Here is a 27,265-nt window from a genome sequence, read left to right as displayed (position 1 = left end):
TTGGATGAATCTGGCAGTTGCTTTGGAGAATTCCAGCTTTCTAAGTTGGAAAGTTAATAGCTGCCCTGCTCTGTTCAAGAATGTGCTTTATTCTGATCTATCAGTGCTTCTGGGTATATTCTTTAACTGTTAAGATATTTTTTTCCTCTGGCTTTTATACTCTGGTCATAAGAATGCTATGAAGATTTTAAAAAATCTGTTTCTGATTGTATTCCTGCATTTTGATAATTGTAATCTGCTAAAGGAGTTGTTGAATTTAAAGTTTTCTACTGCTAGCAGACGTGTTCTTTTAATAGGATTTACATTATTTTCCCAAGGAAGGGGGGTTGGAAGAAAAAGTAAGATACAATTTTGTGGGGTTCAGGAGCTGATCACCATGCTCCTCGTTCCTGTAGCACACTAGCATTTTGGTCAAAGTGTAGTTTTCATAGTTACTTGAATATGTAGTGTTTTATTGTCTATTGTGTGGTTAGTATTGTGTATCTGAATAGCACAATGGAACTAAATTCTGTCAGGTGCTGGACAGAAGGACTTTGTTTAGTGTAGTGCTTTTCAAAAACATTCAGGATGAAAGTGCCAGGCTGCAAGCTTTTGTTTGTCTGGACATGTGAACTGTAGCTGGTAGCTGGCTTAGTCTAGAAATCACTACCTAGCTGTAGCACTCAGAGACAGGGGTAAGGCATGACTTGAGAGTCTTGCTTTTTTAGCAGTGTATTGGGTTTGTGTGTCAAGGTTTTACTCTTTCTCATTATCCTACTCTGATTTGATTGGTAATAGATTAAGAATCAAACTACCCAAACTGAGTTGGTTAATTGCCCATGACAGTAACTGGTGAGTGATCTCCCACCATAGTCTTTGAGATTTTTGTTGTATTTTCTCTCCCCTGCCCAGCTGAGGAGGGGACTGGCAGAATGGCTTTGGTGGGCACCTGGTGTCCAGCCTGGGTCAACCCAACACATGCAAGATTTTTGGCTTTTTCCCCTGAAGAGCATTCTTCCATATACTCTGTGTGCCTTATTTTGAACTTGAGAGTGCCACAGAGGTGCATAGCAGCTAGAACTTAGTCCATAACTGTAGCCTCATCACTTGGTAGGCATAAAAAGAAAAGAGAGAAAAATCCAAACTGCTGATCTTTGATGGGAGTGGCTTGGAAGTATATGGGCAGTATACAGTCTAAGCAAAAATGCTTCTGCTTTTCCAGTGTGTGCTGACTGAAATCCCATTGTTAAGGCGTATGGCTCTATTTGCTTTGTTAACAGCCAAGAACAGCCAGACAAAGATTCATGCATTGTTTTTTAGATTTTTATTCTATTTAGTTTTCATTAGCAAACTTCCTTTCGAATGAAATCTTGCTTAGGCTAAACTTGCTATCCGTATGAGGAACAGTAATTATAGTTCATCCAGAAGTAAAATTGTATTACCGCCACCAGACCTAGCTTCTGCAGAGATAGTACAGTGTTGCCTACATTAGTTCTGGTATTTCCATGTTGTCTGACTCTTAAAAAAACTTGTGTATATTTATGATAGGGATGGAAGTTGCTCCTAATGTAACTGGGAAACATTTAGTATTGAGAAGGGGAACCTGAGCATGGTCAGCAAAGCAAGGCACTATATCAGGCCTTTATATTCAGGTCCTTGGTTTTGTGGAGGCATGGAGGATTCTTTTATTCTCCAGCCTGCCACTCAAGAGTGTAGGTACATATTCCTACTGTAGGTGCACACAGTGTCTGGCTCTGTATCAGTCTGTGGAGATCCTCAGCTCTTAAGCGAGTGGACAAGTGGGGGTCATCTCTATTACAAAATTTTTAAGGAAAGGGAATTGAGTAAATGGTGCTGTCTCCAAAGCATCTCGTACTCAAAGAGTTTCCTGGATTGCATTGATTGTTAGGTAAGGAAAAGAGAATGTTCCCTTTTTGCATTTTAGAGGAACCAAAGAATAAAGTGCCAAACACTAATGCTTTGGGCATTGTGAACAGACTGAACCTTTAAATGCATTGTTGTTAATGGCTTAGTGTTTGAGGAGCGTGGATGCAAGTAGTACTTCTGAGTGACATAGTGACTTTTATTTGTGTCTTAATTTCTTTCCTTTTTAATATTTTTCTGAAACTGTGGTTTTAGAGTTGTTTACTATCCAAACATGCTCAGTGCCAGAGCAACATGCGTACAGATGACCGATTTCTCCATTATCAGTCAGATGCAAACTCCATTGCTTTGCTTCATAAATAAACCTTTCAAAGAATTATTCACTTTGAAGCTATCAAAATTGTAAGACCATCGGTTATGTGATAATACATGCAATAGGTTGGGTTTTTTTAAATACAACTATATGGATATACAAATTAATTGTTTTATCCAGATTTAAAGGCTCTTTGATGCTTTTTTCTTTGTATTTTTATTTTAATCTCCTAATATATTTGAGAAACATTTATCTTTACTTTAGCAAATGTCTGTAGAGGAGGTCACTGTACCAAAAACTGAATGCTCTGGTAGCTACTGAGTGTCTTGGTTTGAAAGACAGGTGTCTGCCAAGAAAGGCAGGAGCCTTTTTTTTTTTGAATGGAGAATGTAATCCCCTTCCCTCCAAATTATAATAATTTGGAAATTAAGGGGCTCTCAGGCAAAGATATGGGAATAGGAATAACAGTTCTTTACTAGGAAAAATAAAATAGAAATACAGTATTACAGAGAGCAAACCTAAAAACACTAACAGAGTCAGAATACAACCTGACACCCTGTCAGTCAGGATGTTGGTAGCAGTCTGATTAAATGGTGGCTGCAGTCTTCCTGGATAATAGATGTGGCTCAGTTGAAGCAGTGGTCCTGTAGAAGGGTGCAGTTCTCCTCTGAAGGTCCAGTGATGATGTGGAAAGGTCCGGTTTTTCTCTGGAATCCAATGGAAAAAGGATGTCTTGGTGTTCCAAAGCTCAGTTTTTATCTAGGTGGGAAAGGCTTGGCTCCTGCCCCTGGCTGGAGCATCTCCCAATGGGATGATGTAATTTTCTCAGTCATGCAGTGGGACCCAATGGCCCATTAACAGACGATATCTTCCTGGAGGAAGGATGGGTTGTGAAAAGATAAAGATGACTGCCTCACCTGGTTTTAACAGATGGTGATAGAATACATATTTTGGTCACATCCTGTATTCCAACCTAAGACACTGAGTCTAGCTGAAAACCTAAAATAGCTGGGCTTACAACTGGCAGTTATATTGGTAAACCGGATTATCCGTGTATCTACTAGTAATATAAAGTAAATTATGTCATACTCAGCTGAAATCTGTTTTCGTCTGTGGAAACTGCCTTTGTTTTTGTCTGCTACATTCGTGCAGTGTGCTGATATTTAGTGTGAAATACAAACCACACTTTAAAAAATAACGTTTGAGCTTTTACATTTGAAAAGCCATAGAATAACTGAGAACATCCTTCAAATCGTTGTATGGTTGCTATAGAAATATTAGAGGCTGGATGTGCTTCCAATGTGTTGCAGTGTTCCAAGGTGTTGCTGAATAGCTTTGGGCTTTTTGGATGTATGGATCCAAAGAAAAGGATAGGATGTCAGGATTTTGTAGCCATCTGTGTGCCCAGGCTCTCTGCTGCTCTTGTTATAGGTGTTTCTGCCTCAGTCAGCTACAGATGATCTTTCTTTTGCCACTATACTGATCCATCATGCATAGATGGAAGGTAAAAGTGAATTTGCTGACCTTTAGCTACACTCACAGCTGGCAAGTTGGCTTTTGGACTGTAAAATTGCCTGGTAGGTTTAACTAAAGTTAGAGGACTTTGCTTGTGTGAAGAAGTTAGTGATGCCAGAGTTGGCAGCAGCATCATGCTACACATGCTACACAGCTCTGGCTGTGAGGAGATAAAAACTTCACAGTACTGGTTCCTATTATTACTGACTAAATGTGCTGATGTTTTGTTTTAATCCTATCTATCCATTTCTAGTGAACAAGCAGAAGTTTTTCTAACACTTCAATTTTACAGCAGTATTGAAAACACTACTAAATTATTATATATTGGTGTATATCTAATAAAATAAGACTATGGAATATTATAATAATGATAATGTTCTAATATTATGGAATAATAATGATATCTGGTTCTGTTAACCACTCTGCACTCTCTAGTTTTAAAGTGATTCTTTAAAAGAACAAGTGGTTACTAAAATAGGTATTTTTTAAACTCCTGCTTTGACTAGTATTGAGTAACAGATTTTTCTAGATGGGAAAAACTAGCTACCTTTATTGTGTTTGTCTTATGCTAGTGTTCTTATTTAACCTGAGGTCATCTTTAGTTTTATGATTGTCTCACTGTTGTTATAATAAGTTTTCTGCTTAAGATGAGTTGTTTCTGAAGAACTGTTCTCAAAATTCTGTTTCTCCCAGTTCATGTTTATAGCAGTTTGGGAATGATATGCTCAGAAGATAAATTGCTGTTTAAATTTAAAAATGCGTTGTTTTGTCTTCTATACAGAAGTGATGTTACTTGACATTAAAGTGAGTGGAAAAATGTAGCTGAAAAATCTGTAAAGTGAAAGACTCAAGCTGGTTCTCTTTCATATGCTTCATTACAAGACACTTAAATGAGCAGTCTACTAATAGTTATTTAAGTAACTTTGGAGTGCTATTTTTAGAATTACGGAGAGATAGATCACCAGTATCTGGTGGAGTTATTATGCATGTCAGGCAGTTGTTGGTGGTTATGGTGTTCAGGAACTTCTTCTGTATCTTCTCTTTGAACGAATAATTTCCACCCTTACAAAGTCTGTTTTATGGGTTAAAGGATTAACAAAGGCTTTTCTTATTTCTGATACTTAATGGTTGTAATTTCAGCCAGAACAAGGGAAGGTGAGAGACATTAGAGCTGGTGTGTTACTGAACAGGGTTTTCCACTGGGGCAAAAATCAAAGGAAGAGCAGTTATCTACAGAATTTCAACTAAGTGAAAGGTGTTTGGTGTCCTATTCCTTCTGTTTCTGGATGTCACATTATTAGTGTGAAGTGAGATTTTTAACTTGTGTTATCAGGCTTTTCTCACAGCTGGGAATAGAACCATTCAGGGTTTGGTTTTGGGGTTTTTTTGTTTGTTTTTTTTTTGTTTGGTTTTTTTTTTGTTTTTTTTTTTTTGGTTTTTTTTTTTTTTTTTTTTTTTTTTTTTGGTTGTTGTTTGGGTGTTTTTGGTTTTTTTTTTACTGTTGCTTTTCTTGGCCTTGGGCTAAAAGGTCTGAGGATTGCAGCAGAGCTGTATTTGGATAGTCTTCTACAGATTGATATGCTGAGCTGGAACTCAGGTAGTCTAGACTCTGTCAAAAGGCCTTTCAATATCTTAAATGTAGGATGTAGGTAAGCTTTGCTCCAGTGGAGTAGCAGCTTGCCTATCCTGTATTAAAGAGCTGCAGGATCCATCTTCTGTTACCTCCAGTGTAGCATGAACTGTGGAATCCTGAACACCTAGATCCAGGTGTGAAAGTGCCACTATAGTGCACCCATTACTACTTTTCCTTATCAGTATGGGTTTGAGTGATCTGCAGTAACTGTCCCTTCCCCCTCCAGAGGGATCTGATCTTGTGGAGATGTGCTTGAAGTGCCCTTTGGCTTCTCTATACTATCAGCTCTTAGCAGCTCCATTGGATGAGGAAAGGCCTAATGCATGCACGAGGCCCAGAAGCTTTGCTCAAATCTAGCCTTGTTTTGTGAAAGAACTGTACATGATTAACTAGCTTTGACTCGTACTTATAATCAAGTAGTAATTTTTAAATTGTTCTGTATTAAAACCCATTATTTATCTTAGAGCCACCTTTGCTATTTAAGAAAATACAGGTATCAGTGTTTGAGGATTTTCTGTGAGTTTTGTGATTTTTAAATTAAGAGAAAATTATGCAGAGGATGGCGTGTAGATGTGAGATTTATTTATTTGACTGTGCCTAACTTTGGGCTTCTTAGTACAAGAAAGATGTTAATTTATTTGAGAAAGTTCAGTAGAGGCCATCAAGGTGACTTGACTTGACAGCACATGACTTGTGATGAGTACCTGAATGAACTGGGCTTGTTCAGACATAAAAGGGAAGACTTTGAGGAGAACTGGTAGCCATTTCGTGTAACTTTTTGATGGTTATGAGAGCCAGGCCCATTCTTTTACTCTACTATTTAGTCAAGAGACAATGGTTACAAACTTTTGCTCCTGGCTGGATACAACTAAACTTTTGCACTAAGAGGTTCATTAAGCATTGGAATAGGTTGCCCAGAGAGGATGTGGAATCTCTCTGGAAACTTCCAGGACCTGATTAGCTGAAACATTAGGAAACCTGGTCCAAATCTGATGTTGACTTTGATTTGAGCAGAAGGTTGGACTAGATAACTTTACAAGACCCTTCCAAATATGAAGGGTTCTGCAATTATGCTTCCATAATTTTATCAACCTCTATCACTTGAAGCATTAACAGCTTAACTTTAGAACCTCTGCCAGTATACCCCACAAGAGGCTTCCTTCCAGGGGGTAACTATGTGCACTAAGGGTGGAGAAACATTCTCTGTGTGGTATCTGCAGCTGAAGAAAGTATTTCATCTTTGTTGTTAACAAGTCCATTTTACCCCCACTTATGTACTGTATGTTAACTGTTGGAGATGTATTAATGATTGAGAGAGAGAGACTGGGACTACTGATTCATGATCAGAATCCAAATTTTACTGTGAGGTACATATGCTTGTATACCATTTTCAGGAAGGCTAGTAATTTTTACTACAATCATTTAGTTAAACATCACACAGACAAACTTTACAGTTTTACTTAGTTAAATATTCTTTCCTGTCAGCCAGACTTGATCCAATCTTCTTGGAATCTTCAAATCTCTGTTTGCTCTTGCTAAGGCATCTTGGTTATCAAACTGCATATGTTAATTAAATCTACAGTACTATCAGTCTCATTTACAGTTACCACAGAGATGACTTTAGTACTCTAAATTGCAAGCAATTTCATCATCTGCTACCAAGCAGATTACTTCTGCATAGATACCAGAGTGATGCCTGGAAAATTTTGTATATCAAACTGGTTGAATCCAAACTTATATTGTTTTCTTGAATACTCACAAAGCTCTGTGGTAGTATAATGCAGGCTTCTGCAGTGACTGTGGAGGTAGAGCTACTTACTTAAAGCTGCCTGGGGCAACAATAAAATATGAAGTTTCTGTTATTTACTTTAGTAAATTCATTTAAATGAAAATCTTATATGCCAAGTCTGTCCTAGGTGGACTTGTTAAAAAACAAAAACAAAAGCCACTGAAATATGTGGTGCATTTTCCTTTGACTAGCTATGAGGTGTTAAATTACATATAAGTTCTGAACTTTGAGGATGTCTGGGTATCCCTACAAGTGTAAATTTCTCCCATGTAACCACTTAGAGCAAGTTGGAAGTGATGCGGTAGAGGCATAGCCAGACTTTAACGGCTGTTTCAGGCCAGATGGAATTTAAGGGTAGGTGATTTTCTTAACTTTACAAAGAGTAGCAAGGTGGTAAAATGTAGCAATGGGGAACAAAGACACACAGACCTCCTTGCTTGTTAAGAAGAAGTTCATTTATTGTAACAAACAGAGCCGAAACTTGACCAAAACTTTAACCGAAAGTAGCATACATTGGCTGCCTGCCACAGCAATCACTGTTCACGCATCGCTTTACCCAATCAGCTCTCTGATCAAGTGGTGTCCACACATCTCCCCAACCAATCACTAACTCACGCACGAGGCCACTATCAGCCCAGTCTCCGGCCATCCGACCAGCAGCTGAACCCTTCCCAGAGTGCTTTTTGCTGAGCAGAAGTGAACAGGATTTAACAAAGCTTTAAAAGGTCGTTATTCTGTAAGGCTTTTCTTATTTTCCACAGTGAAATATGGAGCTCTTGCATTTATCAAGGAGATGGTAACTACTGCTGTTCCATTTTTTGTAAAGGACTGTTCTAGTCTATGGCCAAGACTTTTACTAGAAAGTGTTGTGTTGTAACAAAGTTGAGTTAGAGCAGATCTTTGTTCTGACCCTGCTCTCAGCATGGATTGCTTGGCACCCTCTCACATTGCTCTGCACCTTGATTTTGATGAATTTCAGCAGCAATTGGCTGTCTGAGCAAAAGTGGACTAATTCCCACTTTTCTTCCGTTTCTAAATGCTGGTTTTGCAGCATTCTAGCAAAAGGAGATGAAAATTTGTAAGTCAGTGTTCTCTTAAAATTCTTTTGGGGATAAACTTCCGGTAATCTGATAAAAGCAGATGATTGTGATTAGCTACTGATAGGTTCAGAGTCTCTTCAAGTATGATAGCACTGCCACTGCTATCTTCTAGTGTGGGCAGGCTGCAGGACTGGTTTTGCTTGTAAATGAACTAGAACAACTGGTTTTATATTATGTATTAGAAGCAGCCTTACAAAACAGGTTGTTGTCTTTAGGGCATACAACCTTTTCTGTTCATGTTGTTCTAGTTTTGCCTATCATGAAACTTCCTCCAAGGAACATTTAACACTGATTTTTTTCTTTTTTTCCTTTAATGCTAGAGAACAGGATTTTTTTAATGTTAAGTTGGCTGCATTGTTCTGATAATGTATTGTCACTGTTTTGTCATATATGGTGTAACATATCCTGAAGGCTCTTTCTCTTTTCCAATAGGCTGGTGTTTGGAATGCTGTATCCTGCATATTATTCATACAAAGCTGTGAAGACAAAAAATGTGAAGGAATATGTAAGTCTCATTGCTTTTAATTGTTTAATTATATGCCTCTGCTGACATAGATCTGTGACATTTTCATTGTGTAATAAATCATGTGAAAGCTTGAATTGACTGTCTTACTGTTAGATATAAAGCTTGTGTGAACCTAGTGGTAATCCTATGATTTTGTTTGTAGGGCTAAAGTTAAGGTATCTCATACTTCACATAGTTTTACACTGAAACATGTTCAACACACTATGCTGTCTGTATATATATTTTTTTTTCTAGTATTTTTAATGTAAACCTTAAAGTCTTTGTTCCATTTCAGCAAAGTACAAGAAATAATGCACTTTTAGGCAGGGGATAGAGTGAAAGTTTACTAATTCTGCCAACACCTCAAGTATAAGTATTGACAAACCAATTCACAGTGACCACTAGAAGAGCAGTAGCAGCTTAATATGATTGCATGGAACTCAATAGGGGACTCAAAATCTACCTAAGAAAAGCGTAGTTCTTGTTAATCTATTGTTCCTCAAAGATGAGAAAAATATAACCACGGGAGGAAAAGATTTGGTTAAGGTGGTGTGGAGAAAAGAAACAGACCAGATAGAAGAAAGATGTCAGAACAGAAGAAGAAAAAGATGGAGAAAACCACAATTATAGTTACTTCAGTTTTTAATTAAGCTATTTAATTATTTATTTATCAGTGTGAGCAGTGGTGATAATCACAAGAATGTTAACCAGTTGCAGGCACAAGGAGCTTTAGTCATTGAGCTACTTCCCTTTTTTAAGAGACAGCCTGACTTGATTTCAGCAACTAACCTGTCCTGAATCTTGTCCTTAACTTGGCTGCGTGACTCAGGGTAGGGTCAGGGCCATCAGTTACTCTTAACTCGGCAGCCTAAGCTGTGACCTAAGCTGTGACCTAAGATGTGTGATGTCTCCACTTTTTACTTGGTTGTAGTTGTAGAATGTGGTAGCTGTTGTTCCTCCCCTTGAATGTCTTAATGAGGCCTGTCAAGACCTCAAAGGACATAATATTTGTATTTCTTCTGATTTCTGTGTACAAGCTGATTAGAGCTGATTTGTGAAATAGAGCTGGTGCCTGCCAGAGCTAAACTCATGGGAGAAAAAAATCATCAAAACAAAGAGGAGAATTTTCTTTCTCATGCTCATATTACTCTGTCAGGAAAGTCTATAAATTCCTTGCATTATAATCTGCTTTTCCTCCCTGCTCCTTCAAAACAGATCCTCAGGTTAAGTAGGGCAGAGCAGTTTCCAACTAAAATAAAGGAAATCACTTCAATTTAAGAGGTTACCATTGCCTCTTGCACTATGTTTTCTAGAAAAAGATAAATAATATTTTAGAATGGTGAGGTATTTTTCTCACCTCAGTTGTCCAGTTAGCTATGACCTAGCTGTCTTTCTTGGGCGTCCTTACACAGGATCCTTGTGCTAGTAGGGCCTGGAATTATATATTTTCAACTCTTTTAGTGTGAACCTGTGGTCTTTGAACAGGCCCAGAACTTGCAGCCACATACAAAATATTCATGGGGCCAGGATGAATAAGACCCATCACAGTGACTTTTTCATTGTAGCAGGGCATGACAATGATTAATCAGTGAATTATCACTGGAATTATGCTAGTTGGGTTGACTGCCAGATGGGTCTTAGGGATGATCCATGGCTGCCATTTTCCCAGCTGGGTAATTTTCTTTCACAATAAAGGGTTTAGATTTAAATGCAGCTTTCCAAATGGCACAGGTCTGCTGCCACTCACATTATGGCCCAAGCCCAACTTCCATTCCAGGATTTTGTGTGGCTCAGGAGCCATCTGTGTTTGTTGAAGAATTGATAAGAGCTTTGTAACAGTAAAATATTTTACTCAGCCACTGCTTCTGCCACTAAAAAACAACCAAACAAAATAATATACATCTTGACTTGTTGTGTATGTCATGATGCAGCAAATTGGTCAAAGATTATTTCTGGGGGAAAAAAGTGTTGTGCTGATTATGGTAATTTAAAAGACTTACGGAATTCAATGCTAAAAATTAGAATCTGTGCCTTTGAAGAGATTTATTTGTTCTTGTAATTACCCTGGTTTAATGGAGTTGACTATGATATTTGACACAATTTTTTCACTGTATTACACTAAAGTGCTTGAAATAAGCATCTGAAATGTAGTTTGTAAGTCTGAATAATAGCCTTTCAAATCCTGGCTTCAAAATCCTGACCTTCAAAATTCAGCCAGGGCCAACAAAGATGAGCTTAACACTTCAATGCTAGGAAAAAATACCCTCAACAAAACAAATCTCTGATCGCTCTTTTAACATGAAAAGTAAAACTCAGTCAAAGCTTCTGTTACTTAAAGTAGATGATAGTGTTCTGGGTAGAGTGAAGTCTGACCTTCAATTTTTCATATCCTTATTTCTTTTTTTCCTGGTATGAAAACCCCCTAAAGTCACTTAGCTTCATTTGTCAAGGACATTTGTGGTGCCTACTGCATTAGTTGTACTAGAACATGATTTGTGTTTTATAGAATCTTTGCCTGGCCCTCAGCTGGACTCCTGGCAGATTTCATGTGCCCTTCTGCAGAGCATTTTTTACTGTTCCTTGCAGCCCAGGAGAAATTCCACTGCCACCTGTTGGTTTCAATTGGATAAATAGATGTTGATTAAAGAAAGAACAGCCTGGATAAATTATATTTGGGAAAAATACAGTCTTGCATGGCATCTTAAAAATTGTATTGTAGTATGCTTAAGTTGATGGGGCAAAGTGTGATTTAATGCTGCTTTCATTCAGGTGTTGACTCTGGTTAATGGAAGAGAACTAATATCTAAAATAAATATCTAAATATCACATGACCTGTCAGCAATGACTTCAGCTGTTGTGTACATTTGTCTTCATTTATTCAAGCCTAAAATATCTAAATCTTCTGAGAGATGGAAGTGAAGAATGTTATCACATGACTGAATTTCTTTTCAAACTGAAACACAGAAAAATGGTTGAGATAAATGGGTCGCAGGTTCTGACAGAGGAAGTGGTTTTAAACTGTAATGGACATCCATTAAATAGGCAGCAGTGTATCATTAGGTTTTGAATAGTTATTTAAGTCCACCTCAAAAAAGATTATTTTAAAAGTGAAGATTAAATCTGAGCCACATCCTCTGTGGGAAGGTGTATATATATATATGTATGTATGTATATATATGCACCTTCAAAGGAAGGAATATATTTATATCCTCCCTTTGAATGAGAGTACCATGAAGTTAGGGCTCAGACTAGTCTCTAACAGTTGTGGTGGTTTAGTTTTTCGGGTTCTTTGCTGCTTTAGTTTTTTGGGGGGTCTGTTTGTTTGTTTTCAAATGGTTTTATGTTGCAGAGGTATTTTTTCTTGGAATTTAAAGAATATGTGAATATTCAGTTTGTACAAATAACCAGTGGTAGTTTGCATGGCCCATTTTGGAAACACATTGCATTTGACATCTGATAGCTTAGAAATGCATGGGAACTATTTCTATAGTATTTATTCTGAAAGATGTAATCATCTTAGACCACCAAATTTGAACAAATGCTTGAGAAAAAGGGATGGTTATCTTAATTCTTACAAAACATTTGTAACGATTGTTAAAATTGTTTACAAAATTGTTACAATTGTTATACTATTTTAAGAACATTGATTTCAAAGCAGTAAGCCTTAAATAAAAATGTTTATGCCTGTAAACCCCTGAAGCATTAATGTGAGCTGTTTTATTAACAAGAATTTTGTAGCTCTTGGCATATAAATAGAATTAAAATCTCCATGAAAATGCTTTTTATGTTGCCTTGCCTCAGTGTTAATACCATACCAGTAATCACAGACATGGAACTTAATGGCAGTGTAAAGCTGAGTATCACATACTGTGAAATGAAAGCAAGGGCTGCTTCACTAATGCTGACTTTCATGTGCATGGTATGAACGTATGGTTGAGTGCGGAAGAGAATGAAATATCCTTTAGTATTATGGTGGGAATTGGTCTTCATACTCAGGGTAATCTACCAGTTCTGCATTTTTTTTTTTTTTCATACCACTAAAGCTTTGTAGGGACAGAATCAAATCTGTGAAACCAGCCTGGATGAGGTTGTGACCCTGGTGACATAGCCGTTTCACTGAGCTTGCTGCATCTGCTGCCAGTTCTACTTATGAACAGAAATCTTTTCAGGATCTTCACCTGATCATTTCACCTGACTCCTGGTTTATGAAGACTGAGATACTGTTGAATGTCTTGCTTTGACAACTCTGAACAAACTGTGCAGTGTATCGTGTATTATGTGTAGAGGTGAAACCAAAGCTCTTAGTGAAGATGATATTTTAATTTTCAGGTTCGCTGGATGATGTACTGGATTGTGTTTGCTCTTTATACAGTTACTGAAACGATAACTGACTTAGCAGTCTCTTGGTAAGACCCTGCTTTTTATTAACTCTTGAATAGCCCTTTTTACAGGAAAATATCTTGGTGCATAGATGAACAGCATCTGTTTTCAAGTTTTCTGTACACTGTCACTTGAAGTAGGGACTATAACATTTCCAGCTTTACTGTAGAAACTGAATAGGATAGTGCAACTCTTAAAAGGATGGCCTAGAATTTCTCTGTGCAGGAATGTATAATGAAAAGCAAGTATATTAACTGTTTTCATTTCTTGAATGACAGTAGTCTGTAAATCCAAAGCTCTTTTAATTTTTGTCTAATGTAACTTCTCGTATATGAAGAATCCTATATGCTAATATAATTGTGGTTTTTGAAAAGCTCTCTTCATAATGATTAAATACTGTGCATTTTCTTACTGCCGTTGTTAATTTTGTGCAACCTTTAATTTTTCTGTAGGTTTCCACTGTACTATGAACTGAAGATAGCTTTTGTTATTTGGCTCCTTTCCCCATATACTAGAGGGGCAAGTTTAATCTACAGAAAATTCCTCCACCCACTGCTTTCTTCTAAAGAAAGGGTAAGAAATGACTTCTCAGATTTTTAATACCTAATATGGAAACACCATATACTGAAATAAAAGCTGTTGCTAGATACATTATAAAAGCAGAGCAGCTTGTTACTGTCTTGCCAGGCAGCGTGAATTTGGACTAGCAGTGGCAGGTACACATGACTGTCCATGTCTATGCTTCTGTTTTACTTGCCTGAGCAGACAAGGTCCTGCTTCCTATTGACATGACAGCTTGATATTCCCTGCTCTACTTGATGCACTTCTGAGGAGCCCAGTTGAGAGTTAGTGATGCAGCTTGACTTTCTGCTGCAAGCACATGTACAGTACTCTCTGTGAAGAAGTATGAACGAAGCTATATTAAAAGCTGTTAACATTTTTTCGAGCATGAATTAGTAATAACACTTCTCAGGATGATTTACATTGATGACCTTTATTGGTTTGCAAACTGACAAGATAAGAGGAGCTACTTGTGACTGAGTTTTAAGGGTGGACCAGTCTACAACAGTAAATACCCAAACATAAGAATAGCTAGAAAATGGTTAGCTTTAGTCAAAGTATGACAGGGACACAGCCCTGCTTATCTCTGTTTTAGCATCCTGTTTGGATGTGTGGAAAGAGCAGTTAGCAAAGGTGTGAAGACAACCACTGAGAAACTTCACACTACAGAAAATAGCATTCCCAAAGGTCAGTGCTTAGCTTGACCTTAATTTGGTAAAGCAGGTAGCTGATGAGATTTCCACTAATGGAAGTAGTAGGCTCATCTTGACCTTCTGAGTGTTGTGCTATAAACTATTTGCAACTTTGTAAAGCTAAAGGGATGCTTCCCGTAGTCTGCAAGCTGTTGGGAAGTACCTTGCAGACTTTTATCTTCAACTCCAGGCATTTACCAGAGCTGGAGATAAATGCCATGACTGTATTGTCCTTGGTACTTAACTATTTCAAAGCTATGGCTTCGGAAGTTCTTTGTATGTTGGCTCTATCTTTCTGGGGAACTCGCTGAGTTCTTCATGTTAGATGATGTTATTTCTTGAAATGCATGTTATTTCTTGACAAACTCCTGTCCAACAAGTTAAGTTTCCTCTCTATAAGGAACTTGTTGCAATGTTTCTGAGCTGTACAAAAGTGATCTATTTTATCTTCTTGTTTGACCACATATAATCCTTTTTTTAAATGAGATAGTAACAATGAACAAAACTTTTGTATGCAAAGATATATCCCATTAAATACTTTCTTAAATATTTCTTCTGTCTTCCTTTACTGATGGAAAAATAATACTGTGCGGTAACTTTGCTCTCTTATGAACAGCCTTCTAAAACTTAAATATGTTTTTCTTTTAGGAGATTGATGAGTACATTGTCCAAGCCAAAGAAAGAGGCTATGAGACCATGGTGAATTTTGGAAGGCAAGGGTTAAATCTGGCAGCAACTGCTGCAGTGACAGCAGCTGTAAAGGTAAGTTTCTGCTTGCATTAATTGCTTTTGAGGATTGATAAAGAACAGTGTAATAATACTGAGGATTTATCACTCTTATATAAAAAATAAATTCTGCAAGTGAATTGAAAACCTGGGACACAATGAAAGGCTTGCAGCCCAATCCTCCTCATACTATGTTCGTTGGTTTGTTTGTTTAAGATGGCTTGTAGTTATTTCCTGGATGATCAGATCAGTTTACTCTAACTCAAAAGGTATCATTCAGTTTTCTGTCCAGGCTTTTAATAAAGATGACCATTGTTTCTTTTCTGTCTCTGTTGTGTTTTCTTGTTGATAAACAAAGTTTTTAAAGGATTTCTGGCTTTTCTGCTGTTTTTCTCCAATCAACCTACGGTAATGCCACATATTACTTAAGGCATGAAAAACTACTACCGTGGATAAAAATTATCTTGATGCAATTAACCTGTTTGCAACTTGTTGAGCGAATTACTAAATTAATATACTAAGCATAAACTTGCCTATTGGTGTTTAGCATACACTTGCTTTGTCACATATTTTCCATTAAATTATGAAGTAATCTGTTGTTTTTCCCAGTTTACCTTCCTACAAAAACTCATCACCTTCAGTATTTCAGAAAACACTGGGTTTAGGAAGACAAAATACAGGCTTATATGTGAGATTCTAAGCAATTTGTGCTCCACTGAAAGGAATATACTTCAGACAATGTGTATCCTATCTAACAGGAATTTAAATCAAAACACTTCAAAAATATAGAGAAAAAGGTGTATGTCCAAGTGAAATCACAGGTTTAACGCAATCAGAATTAATTTCTTCCTGGGAATAAATGGAACCATTGTGCTCATAGTAACAGCACTGAAAACCTCAACACTGTCAGTAGATAACAGAAAACAGTGTAGAGATCCCTGGCTGTCAAAGTTGAGTAGGTACAGCTGGTATTTAGCTTAAATGTCTGGGCTTCTACATGAACTTCCTGCGTTATAAATAAAAGACATTCCTAAAAACTACGTTTTCACATGTTACCTCAAAAAGCTTTGGAAAAGTAGTAATGTATATCTTGTATATTCATCTTCTCTCTTTTTAAAGATACATGTGGGTGGTAGCATTATAACTTTTTGTTCTTAAATATGGTCATAATGAGCCTAAAATATTGTGAAAGTGATTAAATTTGATCACTATGGGGTTTGTTGTTGTTGTTATTAAAATAATTTAGAATGTGATAGAGTGCACCTCCAAAAGAATGAAAATATCCAGAATGAAAATAGTTTTTTTAAACAAACCTAACAAACACCCCAAGTGCTCTACTGGGTAAAAAAGTTTAATTGCTAGATGCTAAAATGCAAATTCTTTGCATTACAAATTTATTACAATAAGCATCTGTAAGGATACTTATGCTTTGTGTGTATTCCTCATGTTTGGCTATGGTTAGATAGTTCCTTTTTCATTTTTAGGGTGTAACAGAAATATTGTAAAAGAAATAACACCAGTATATCCTCTCACTTTCTTCTGAAATAATGAATAACATTTTCTGAAATGTCTGTGTTTAGCTTTCATTTCTATTCAGCTGTGACTGGCAAGATGCCTGCTCTATTTGTTAAAACTCATTAAAAACGCTCATGAATATTTGTACAGAATTAGTTCAGTGCAGATCAGATGCTTGGGAAAAACAACCACCACAATACCAAAGACCTAAAATAGGCATGATTTTTAAACAGTGTGAAAGAGGAGACTCACTGAAAAAAAATCTTTATTTTGGCATGTTAAGCCTCTTGGGTTTGTCATTCCAGAATGCTGAGTGTGCCTGCTCCGTGCAAGCAAATGGACACAATGCATGTGTTCTTAATTTTGTTCCCTGTTTTTCAAGAGTTGACTGGTGCCTCCAGCAGGTGAAAAGATTATCCTTTCACCAAGAGCTGGTGGAGCATGCCATAGGATTCCAGGAATGGAATTGTAGTAGTAGGATCAGTCTTGATAGGAAAGAGGACACACTTTCATTACTTTTCTTTTTACCTTCCTTTTTTTTTTAATAGAGCACATATGCTTGTTCTGACATAGTGGATCTCGAATTGGGAGAGGGGGAGAGACTAAACATATGTGGAAGATTAAACCTATGTCAAAAGACACTAAAGTGTCCAAGAAAACTGCTTATGCTGACTTCAGAAGGGTGTTAAAAATGGCTTGGAAACTTGCTAAAATATTTTGAATATCAAATGTGGGAGAAAATGATTGTCTTCAAAGATTGTCAAAGGAATAGGGGATTACTATTAAAAGGCTTGTTGGCTCTGTTAGGGAGGTTAGAGCAGCCAGCCAGTTCAGTCTACTGAAATTTGACATAGATTTAAACCTGCTCCCCTATAGTTAAATTTAAATGTATTTGACAGGAATAGTGGCTTACAGCTTACATTCTCATACTGAAGTTTTTAGCTGGTACTAGTTAGCCACTGTTCATATAAAAAGTAGTTTCAAAACCTGCTAAGTAGCATACATTAGCAAAATTAATTTTGTTAAATTAGCATGTCAGAAAACAAATCCTTATAAAATCCTGATTTCAGGAGATTTAGAGATGAAAGATAGTCTATGCTGAATTTTTATATACTGAAGGAAATTTTTATTAGTAAAAGAATCACAAACAAGGTGCCTGAATAGCTCAGTAGTTTATGGATTTGAGGAAATTATATACATAACACTTAAGTTCCAATGATACATCTCATACTTTGATGCATTTTCTTTTCAAGTCTTCCGAGATGATGGTTACCTCTGTTTCAATTTCTGACAACCCATAAATTCAGATTTCTTGAGCTACTAGTGAAACCTGTTGTCTTTGTCACTATGAGCAGGGGGATTGCTAATTAAGCCATGAAATACTCTATCCCTCTTTGAGGTCACAACCAAATTGTGTTAATTGTGTTGGTGGTTATAATATGTTTTGAGGGCTGTGTTTTCTGGATGCCTTCTAGTCATCCTGAATCTGCTGCCTTTTTGCTGAGTATTATTCTCCTGGCCTTGCTCACATTTCCCCTTATCCGCACTCAGGGGATGGCAGAGGAAGGAGATATCTTGCAGCCAGCTGTGGCAGACAGCCAGTATCTCTATGGGGAGCAATACTGCTTTCATCCTCCTTCCTGCTGGGACTGTCTGGCATACTGCAGAGGTCATTCACGGGACAGCAGTCCCTCTCCAGGTTGAGAGGGAACAAAAGTCATTCCTTGTCAGCTTGGATCAGAGCAGGGAGAGAACAGCTGAGAATGTGGGTGCTGCATGCTACAGAGTCCATTGAGAATGTATCCAAGGAAAGCAGGCAGCTTCAGTCAGTGATCCTGGCCACTGGAGGGATGCAAATCCAGTTTAAACAACAGAGTCCCTGAGGCAGACAATGTGGTGTTTGTTTACAGCAAGTTCCCTGGGTTAAGCAGACAGGCTATAAAACTACATGCTCAGTAACAGAATAGAAAATGGCATTTCATATTTGAGGGTCAGCTGATGAGACTGCATACTGTAGCTTACTAGAAGCTTTCTCTTGAAAGGAGACCCTTAAATAGGCTATATTTATTTTTAAAAATTGATTTAGAAACATATTTTGACTTTAATTGGTGTTTCACATTGGTCATTGGTAATTGACTCCAAAAAACATTTAGTATATTTTAGGAAATGCATTGAATATTGAAGAAAAATCATTCTTTAAGACTTGCATTTTGTTTAAGAGAGCACACAGACTTCACAGTTCATCAGTTCATCATTCTTCAATGTCTGCCTACATAGAAATTTTAGTGAAGTTGTGTGATTAATTTTTTTTCCCCTGGCATTGTAATTGTAAATGTATGTACTTCAATCTGTTGTGCTGTAATTTTAGCTACCAGCCTCTGGGCTGAGTGCAGCCTGATGCATTCCTTCCTTACTGGCAGGAACTGTTGATGTAATGGGCTACCATTACAGAGGTAGCTGTAGCAGTAGCAGTGGTAACTTCTCTGCCATCTTCTGAGTAACATCTTGGGGTGTGTATATGTGGGGAGAGGTGATGGCTGCTGCGACACCCAGGGCATCGGAGTGGAGGCAGGAGATCCTCTTCAGCTCCACCTAGAATTGAATTGCTTTGCTTTAAGTTTTTAGGGCAAACATGTTGCTTTCAAGCTGTAACTCTTTGACCTTTCAAACAAAATATCAGAGCTCTTAAAGCATTATTATTCTAAATGTGGATGTTGCTCTCACATTTCCTACAGTAGGAAAGAATTTACTATTTTTCAGCCAGACTGTCATCCTGAGCTGATAGTAATCCATATCTTCACATAATGGTGTGTTTCAGCAGAAAGCAATTAATGGCTGCTTTTGGGCATGGTAGTGGAAGAATCTTCTGAAGTCTTAAATGCAGTGTGAGCACAGTGATATGCATGCTCCCATAGAACACTTTGAAATTTGTCCTTCAGTCTATACAGTGGAGTTAAAGTAGAAATCATTCTTGATTTGGCTAGACTGGATGTTCCCAGGGTGGGATAGACACTGGGGGCACTGTAGGGTGTACCTGCATAGGATTAGTATAATGTGTGATGAGGACTGACCACCACAGCAGTGGTTGTGCAGCTCCCATTTCTACTGTGACTCCCGGACATGTGTCCTGCATCTTTATTTCTGTATATATCCTTTCAAACTTCTCAATGTTTTCTGTGTGTAACTCAAGTAAAACTTTCCATCTTGGCAAGTAGTTCTGGAATGAAGGACCCATTGTATAAATACTTTACATCCTCCCTGAATGAGGCAGTGCTCTGCAGGAGCTCCAGCTCAACCGTGCAATTTGGTTAGGGGCACAATGTTATTTTATGGCACATACTTGACTTTTTTTCCCCTTTGAAAAACAAAATTCTGTATCCAAAAGCTGCACTGGAAAAAAGGACTGAATGTTCCCAGCTTGGATCTAGTCCTCTATCTACAATGGAATAAGAAGTACAGGCTTGTAATGTGAATTCTTAGTATGTTAGTTGTTATAATCTTAATTGCATTATTCTATGCAATTTCCAAATGTCTTTTTGTAGTATGTCACATGATGAATGAACTTGCTGGGCAACCATTAAAATAGTGTGTCTTTCTATACTTCTGCTGCTGGCCAAAGCCAGCTTCTGTCACTATTTCAAGTAGACTCTGTTCACACGTGGTGAGTGGAATTGTGCTGAATTTGTATGGATTCTGGTGAGAGCAACTAGGTCCATTTTGTATATTCACCAGTGTTCAGTGACTGAGACTTGAGTCCTGTTCTACCTCTTTAAGCATCGGACACAGACTGATGAACAGTCTTGTATGTTATATATATACTGTAGGCTGTTACTTGTCAGGCGAAACAGTTCTTTCTCCAGTTCTCTTCTCCATGTGCTAGCAGCTGATAAAGTTCTCAGGCATAGCTGGTTCCTGATATAGTTTACTTGAAATGCTTTTCAGTGTAAGAAGTAGGGTAGTGGAAGGCAGGATTTTTCCTGCCTTAGGAGGAACCTTAGGAGACCTGCTTTAAATAAGCCATTTTGGGGAATAAATTTGACCTCAGGATTTCTACAATCTTTAATACAGACACTGTACAGTGTTCATAGTGCATTTTGACTAAAAGGCAAGCTGTACTTAAGATTTGAGAACTGAGTCACCCTACAAGTATGTAGGAAGAGATTGAAAAGTTAAGGTTTCTACTTCTCTCACAAGAAACCTTTTCTTTGTTATTGTTTGGTGACAATATATGAATGGTGGGGTAAGAATTATAATAGGTTTGTCATGTTTGAGTAGCACACTGTCCACTGTCTTAATTTTATATGCTGTACTAATAACTAGGTATTAGAAAATTAATATTAGGTTTCAGCCACTTTTCCCTCTGTCCTTTGGTATCCATGCAAACTTAAGGAGCTTTAATTCCACTGTCTCTTCACTTTCCATGGCTATTTTTAACATGGAATAATTCAGTGTGCTGGTCTACCAACTGCAAACAGTTGTGGTCATGAGAGTGGGAGCAAATGGCTGTGGCCAGCAGCACCAGAACTGCCTTCTGCTGGTGCTGTTGCAGAGAAAGGTGTATGGAATTGTACCCAAGTATCTGCTCCTGCTTGCTAACATACTGATCAAATAAAGAATTTTACTTAAAAGCTTCATTTGTAAGAATGAAACAAAGTCTTTAACACTTGCTTGAAGTGGAATTCATGCACGGGCCTGTCAACCTTTCCCTGAAATGGTTATTTTTTGCCTAATGCCAGAGAGGGAAGAATTAAGTGTTATTTTAACATGACTTTGAGTACTTGTTCTCATGGTCTTATTCTTTTAGTTGCTTATGCAATAAATTAATCTTTAATGCTTTAATAATAACATCATCTGATGTGAAATGAAAGAGCTTTCCAACAGGGAAATTTTCATATGTTCCATATAGAAAAGAAATTAAGACAATTGGAGAAGTAATACATAATGTTCATATGTGATTAACTATTCTCCTGTGTAGCATTACATTTTGGGTTGGTATTATGTCAGTAAAGTTATATTAGTAAGAGAACCTGCTGGCCTGGAGTCCAGACAGGACCTCTTTGGTTTGTGGTCTTAAGTTTCTGTCTACTGGAGCTGCTTTTACAGTGCTGCCAGTTTCTCAGTTATTTGAGTTAATGTTACAGAGTGTATTGTTAACACTTTTCTCCTTAACCTTATTAAAATTTGTGGAGGATAAAATATAAAATAACAGAAAACTATCTTCAACTGTACTCTTTAAAGTGGAAGTGTTGCTGTCATGCTACCTTTATCTGCCCTGTTTGAAGTGAACATTTCTGATGTGTGTTTCTTTTAAACACTTGCCCTCACCCAAGAAGTCTTTATTTGCTCAGATTAAAGGAGTGAAATGCAGCATTTGTAATTAAGCTGCTAGCTTGTGTAAGTTTGTCATCTGGGAGCAACATACAGTTAAAAGCAATACCTAAATCAACTGCATGCATATGTTCAATGTGTTTTGTTGTGCAGCAAGGAAGCGTGGGCTTAAACATCTTAACCCAAGCTGAGCAGCCAAGTTAAACCTCTGCCTGGTTTTCAAACATACTGTTGTTGTATTTCAGAGCCAAGGTGCAATAACTGAGAAACTGAGAAGTTTCAGTATGCATGATTTGACTGCTATTCAAGGAGATGAGCCTGTTGCACAGAGACCTTATCAGACATTGCCAGAAGCTAAAAAGAAAACCAGAGCTTCTGCAAGTGAATCTTCAGGTATGTATCTTTTTGTTCCCTGCCTAAAAGAACAATTCACCCAAAGCAAAAGTGGAAAAGCAGAAATACATTTATCCTATTTCTAAATGGGAAAGGCCTCAAAGAATTCCAATACACTTAGAGTGTACACTCAAGCAGAGTAAATTATGACAGTTAAGAAATTCTTCCTGAATTACTTTCTTCTCACATCCACTCTCAGTGTAATCATACTGTATTCATTACTCCTGTCCTTGCCAATTGGCAAGAATTTATTACCAAAGTAAAACTTGATTGGAAGTCAAACTCTGTGATTAAGTGGTGTTTCTGTGACAAATGTACAAGAAGTTAAACATGAAAACATATGGAAGCTCAGTAAATAGAATAGAAAGTTAATTGAAATAAATTCACCAGGTTTGTAGTAATAGAACAAAAGATAAAATTTTATAGGGTGATAGCAATAGTAAAGGCATCAAGTTGTCATAATGGACTGATGCCCATCAGCACTTAGAAGATGGTGTGTGGTGAGCAATATATGGTTTTGGACGTGGCCCACCTGTGTCACCACAACCTGGCCCTCCGTCCCACCCAGCTAGCTCCTGCCGGCAGGTACCAGCGCCCAGAGTGGGCTGCTCTCCGGATACAAATGTCCCAGAGATGCAGCTAGGGCTGCGAGGCCCTTCTGGTAGTGTCCATGTCCGGGAGAGGCAAAGGACAAGAGGGAGTCCTTCGGTTGATCCAGGGAAGAGGTTTATTGTATGGTCCGGGGGAAGGAGGCAGTAAGAAGCGGATGCAGCCAAAGGCAAAGACACTGGTGTGCAACAACTTAAATACAGGGGAGGTCCCGAGGGAGGGAACAACAGTCGACCAATCAGGGTATCTTGGGGGAGATACACAAGGTGGGGATGAATACATAATCAACCAATGAGGGAAAACATAGGCAGGGAACAACATATATCCGTGAATAGTGTCCTGTGGGAAGGGTAACTGACATAGAGGATTCTGGAAGTTTGGGAAGGGTTAGGGAGAGTTGATAATGCCATGGGAGGGGATTTGGGAGACTGATAGGGAACAATCTGGAAAAGGGGATGGGGCAAGGGCAGATTGATAGGGAGAAGGCGGGAACTTGTACAACTGATAACACAGCTAAAGGGGGGAACAGCATCAGAATAAACCATTAATACGGGAGGGAGAACAACAATAAAATAACACACCACAACAGGTTTTATTCAGAGATACTATTATTTCATTATTATATTACATGTACTGTTATTGTCATCATCCTTTTTCTCTTGAACATGGGATGCTTGAAGGAAGGTTTTGCTGGAAGTCTGGTAACTACAGCTTTTTAAATGGCAAGGCTACGAAGTAAAGGAGCTGATATTTTCCACAAAGAAAGTAGGGCTGTTTCTTTTCACCTAAGCCTGCCTTTCCTTCTTCTTCCTCCATTTTGGGGAGGGCTAGGTTTGTGGAGTCCAAGGAATTCCATGAATTCCAGACAAAGTGGTAGCCCATGATATTTCTATGGAATAGATGGCAAGCTGAAGGGACATAAGCTGAATTGCACATTGTTTCCTGTGCAGTGTGAACTGGAGCTTCTGGCTGGAGAGAAAGTCAAGAATTCATGAAGAGCTGCACTAGAGATGATGTCACTGCAACTGTTGTGCAGGGTCTGTTCCTCCCTAAGAGAGCATTACTCACCTATCTGAAATAGCTTAAAAATGCTCTAAATTTATTTTTTAAAAATAATGCTTCGGTTTATACTATATAAATAATTACTGCTTGTGAGATTGAATCTCAAATGTCAAAAAGCTTTCTTACAACTAGGTGAACTTAATTGTTTCTGCTCCTCATTTCTTATCTAGTATACACCTCTCATGTTCTCTTTGAATTTTCTTCAGCATTAGGAACTTTAAAAAGATACTTTAAAAAGTATACTTAGATTTAGGAACATTGTGTAGCAATATTCGGTTGTGCTTAGCAGAATTTTTTTGTGGTCTGAGCTGGGAGTTTTGTGCAAATTGGTTGAAAAAGCATCATAGGATGATGCTGAGCTGGCAGTGTGCTTGCTGTGAAAAAAGGCGGATGAGATGCTGATGCATCAGGTGTTGCTAACAGAGATAAGGAAGCATTAGTGTCACTGCAAACACAGCCAGTCCGAAACAGAGAAACAGATGTGATTCAAATATTTTATATTGAAAAAGATAAATTGAAACTGTACTGGAAGCAGAGATGTGTTGCCTCTAAAATGGCAGAAGACAATGACAGAATGTCTTCCTCAAGTAGCTTTGGAATAGATTATGTGATTCTAATTTCTAGGAAAAAAATCGAGGAAAAAAATTAGCTAAGCCTTAATAAAATACTGGCTTAAGAGGAAATGTACACAGGTCATTAATAAAGTTTGGTTTGGAGCCTAAAAGGTCTTTTTGAGTGTTACAGGCTGTGGATTCTGGGATAAAAGAGGAGTTTGGCAGAGGAAGGATCCAGACTGGATTTGGGAGGTTCAGGGCTGTTGGACCCCAAGGAGCTTTTCGAGGTGTGTTTTTAAGCAGTTTGTGCCCTCTAGTGAGAGTCTTAGGTAATAAACTTGGTCCTGTTCTTGCAGGATGTTAACAACCCTTAACAGTACTTCGGTGTGTTACCAATCTGAAAGGAGCTTTGGTATTAAAAATGCAGGAGGCTGAGAGTATGAAGAAAGATCCTATGTATGAGAGTCATGGAATGATTTGTATTGGAAGGGACCTTTTAAAGGTTTATATAAAGTGTAACCTCCCTCTCATGTGGGTTGTGTCAAAAAAATCTTAAGTACTTTTTAAGACAACCACTAAGCTTTTTGCAGTTCAGTGTAAAGCAGGAGATGTCAGCAGAGTTGTGGTTTCAGTTTTGGCAACTGAAGAATCACTCCATTACATACTTGTGGCACCAAGTGGCAGGATTAGAAGTACCAAACTTGTGGCAGAGTAGATGTTTCTGTTTTGAAATGAGCACATCATTTAAAAGGATAAAGCATGTGTGTTAAACATGAAAATCATGGCTTTCTTAGAAGTCAAAAAGTTACAGCTAGATTTTTAAATTTTTTTTTTAAAGGTTACAAAACTCCAATGGAAAAAAATCCTGGAGATGACAAAACAGATGAAGAGATGGAGGGGACACATTCAGAGGATGAAATGTTTGCTCAGAGAGGCCTTCGAAGAACTCAGAGTATGAAATCTGTGAAAACTATTAAAGGCCGTAAAGAGGCAAGTATAATCCTGAGTTTGATTTCTCAGTGTATATTGGCATTTTTCAAAGTCAGAAATTTATTTTTAATCTTGGAGCAGTTGTCAACAATAACTGGATTCTAGATGCTAAATGGCGAAGGAAGTATGTGATAACAATATCTAAGTTTGGGGCTTTTTTTAGTTTGGGGTGTTTAGGGGAAGTACATTAATTAAATGAACGAAGCAAGGAGTAAGGGAGAGGAGATGAAACAGACTCTGTGCTCGTAATGCCAATTCTGGCATCTCCAAGCCCAATTTCAGAAAATGCTCACCTTGGAAAGGGGTATGGGATAGCAATATTATCACTGCATGTTGTGCACACTTAAACATCTGCAGTTTAATAGATAAAGAATATTCAGAATTTTTTAGTTCCCATAGACACTCTCTGTGATGTACAAAGAAAAATCCCAGTTAGCATTCAATGCACTTTACACGTGCATGCATCACAAAACTTAAAGATACTTTGGGATAAATCTCTGTGGAGTCTCATAAAAGTTTTTGGGTCATTCCAGGAAAATAGTTGATACTTACTCTTCTTGCCCAATTCTGTTGAAATTTTATCTTAGTCAGTCATAGGTAGATTCTCGTAGTGAAACTGGGGCATCCAAAGCACATTGAAAGACATTTGCTAAATAGGATTAGTGGGGAGGTGAATCATATTTCTGCTTGGTGTGACTCAACTCTTTGTTATAATTTTATTTTTCCCCTCAGATACGATATGGATCACTGAAATACAGAATAAAGAAGAGACCCATTGTATACTTTTAAGTATACTGCCCAATGCCTGCAAGAGAAACTGCTGTACTATAATAACTTGAATTCAAGTGTCAAAGATCTGTGTACAGTTCCTAGAATGAGTCTGTATGAACAGATTCATACAGACAGATAGGACTTGGTTTTGTAAGCCCAAGTGATCAGAAAAAGTGTTACTGTTTTTCTATAATTGCTTATTGTTTAGATATAAATCTGGACAAGTTAGAGCATGAATTTCAGCACTCCTTAAACAGGAGTTAAATGAGTAATAGGAAATACTCTTTTGCCAGAGGTATTGAACAGATTGAAATCATTGCAATTCCAATTGAATTAGCTGAAGCGGTAAGTATCTAGAGCTTGTGAAAATTGAACCAAGGTGTCCCCAGTTTACACTGAAATATAGAAATACTTGAAATATTTTTCTGAACTACAATTACTGAAAAGGTTTTTGTGTAACTTTTAAATGTACAGTTTAAAGGACAGTGGATGATGGTGGGAAAGAAAAAGGAGATATGAGGTAGGTAGGATATATCCTTAACATCATCATCTTGCATCATATTGCCAAGCTTAGCAAACTGGGAGTACATATAGCACTTTATGCAAAACTTTACAGTTTTGCACACTCTTAATGATTTACAACTGCACATGTCATTTTAGTGACTTCCTAGATAGGTTAGAGTTACATTTTGAAAGTCAGCAATTCTTGTATTTCATGATCTTTTAAAAATTTATCTTGATTCCTTAAGTACACTCAGAATGCTGTAGATATTTGCTACTAACAATATTATCAGGTGCCTTTCTATGTATTATAGGGCTGTGTGGGTTTTGTCTGTCTGTGTTTTTGGGGGGGTTGGGTTTTTTTTTCTTTGTGGGGTTTGTTTGTTTGTTTGGGTTTTTTGTGTCTGTCTTCACCTAAAGAGATGTAACATGATTTAAGTCAGTTTCTGGTTGAAATTGTGGTAA

General features: G+C 37.7%; 1 protein-coding gene across 1 annotated transcript in view; it reads left to right on the top strand.

Moving 5' to 3' along the window:
* Positions 1 to 26,735, top strand: part of REEP3 (receptor accessory protein 3) — a 38,462-nt gene extending 11,727 nt beyond the window's left edge. Inside the window, exons 2-8 of the mRNA XM_014882342.2 lie at positions 8,646 to 8,718; positions 13,048 to 13,124; positions 13,551 to 13,671; positions 15,000 to 15,113; positions 22,166 to 22,313; positions 25,377 to 25,528; positions 26,261 to 26,735. Of these exons, the coding sequence (XP_014737828.1) occupies positions 8,646 to 8,718; positions 13,048 to 13,124; positions 13,551 to 13,671; positions 15,000 to 15,113; positions 22,166 to 22,313; positions 25,377 to 25,528; positions 26,261 to 26,317 (742 nt within the window). The 3' untranslated portion in view covers positions 26,318 to 26,735. The remainder of the gene's footprint in view (positions 1 to 8,645; positions 8,719 to 13,047; positions 13,125 to 13,550; positions 13,672 to 14,999; positions 15,114 to 22,165; positions 22,314 to 25,376; positions 25,529 to 26,260) is intronic.
* Positions 26,736 to 27,265: the final 530 nt, after the last annotated feature.

This window comes from Sturnus vulgaris, chromosome 8 (genome assembly GCF_052056855.1).
Source record: "Sturnus vulgaris isolate bStuVul1 chromosome 8, bStuVul1.hap1, whole genome shotgun sequence".
Classification (NCBI taxonomy): Eukaryota; Metazoa; Chordata; class Aves; order Passeriformes; family Sturnidae; genus Sturnus; species Sturnus vulgaris.
Note: the sequence above shows the minus strand (reverse complement) of the source record. Positions and strands in the feature narration are given on the sequence as shown.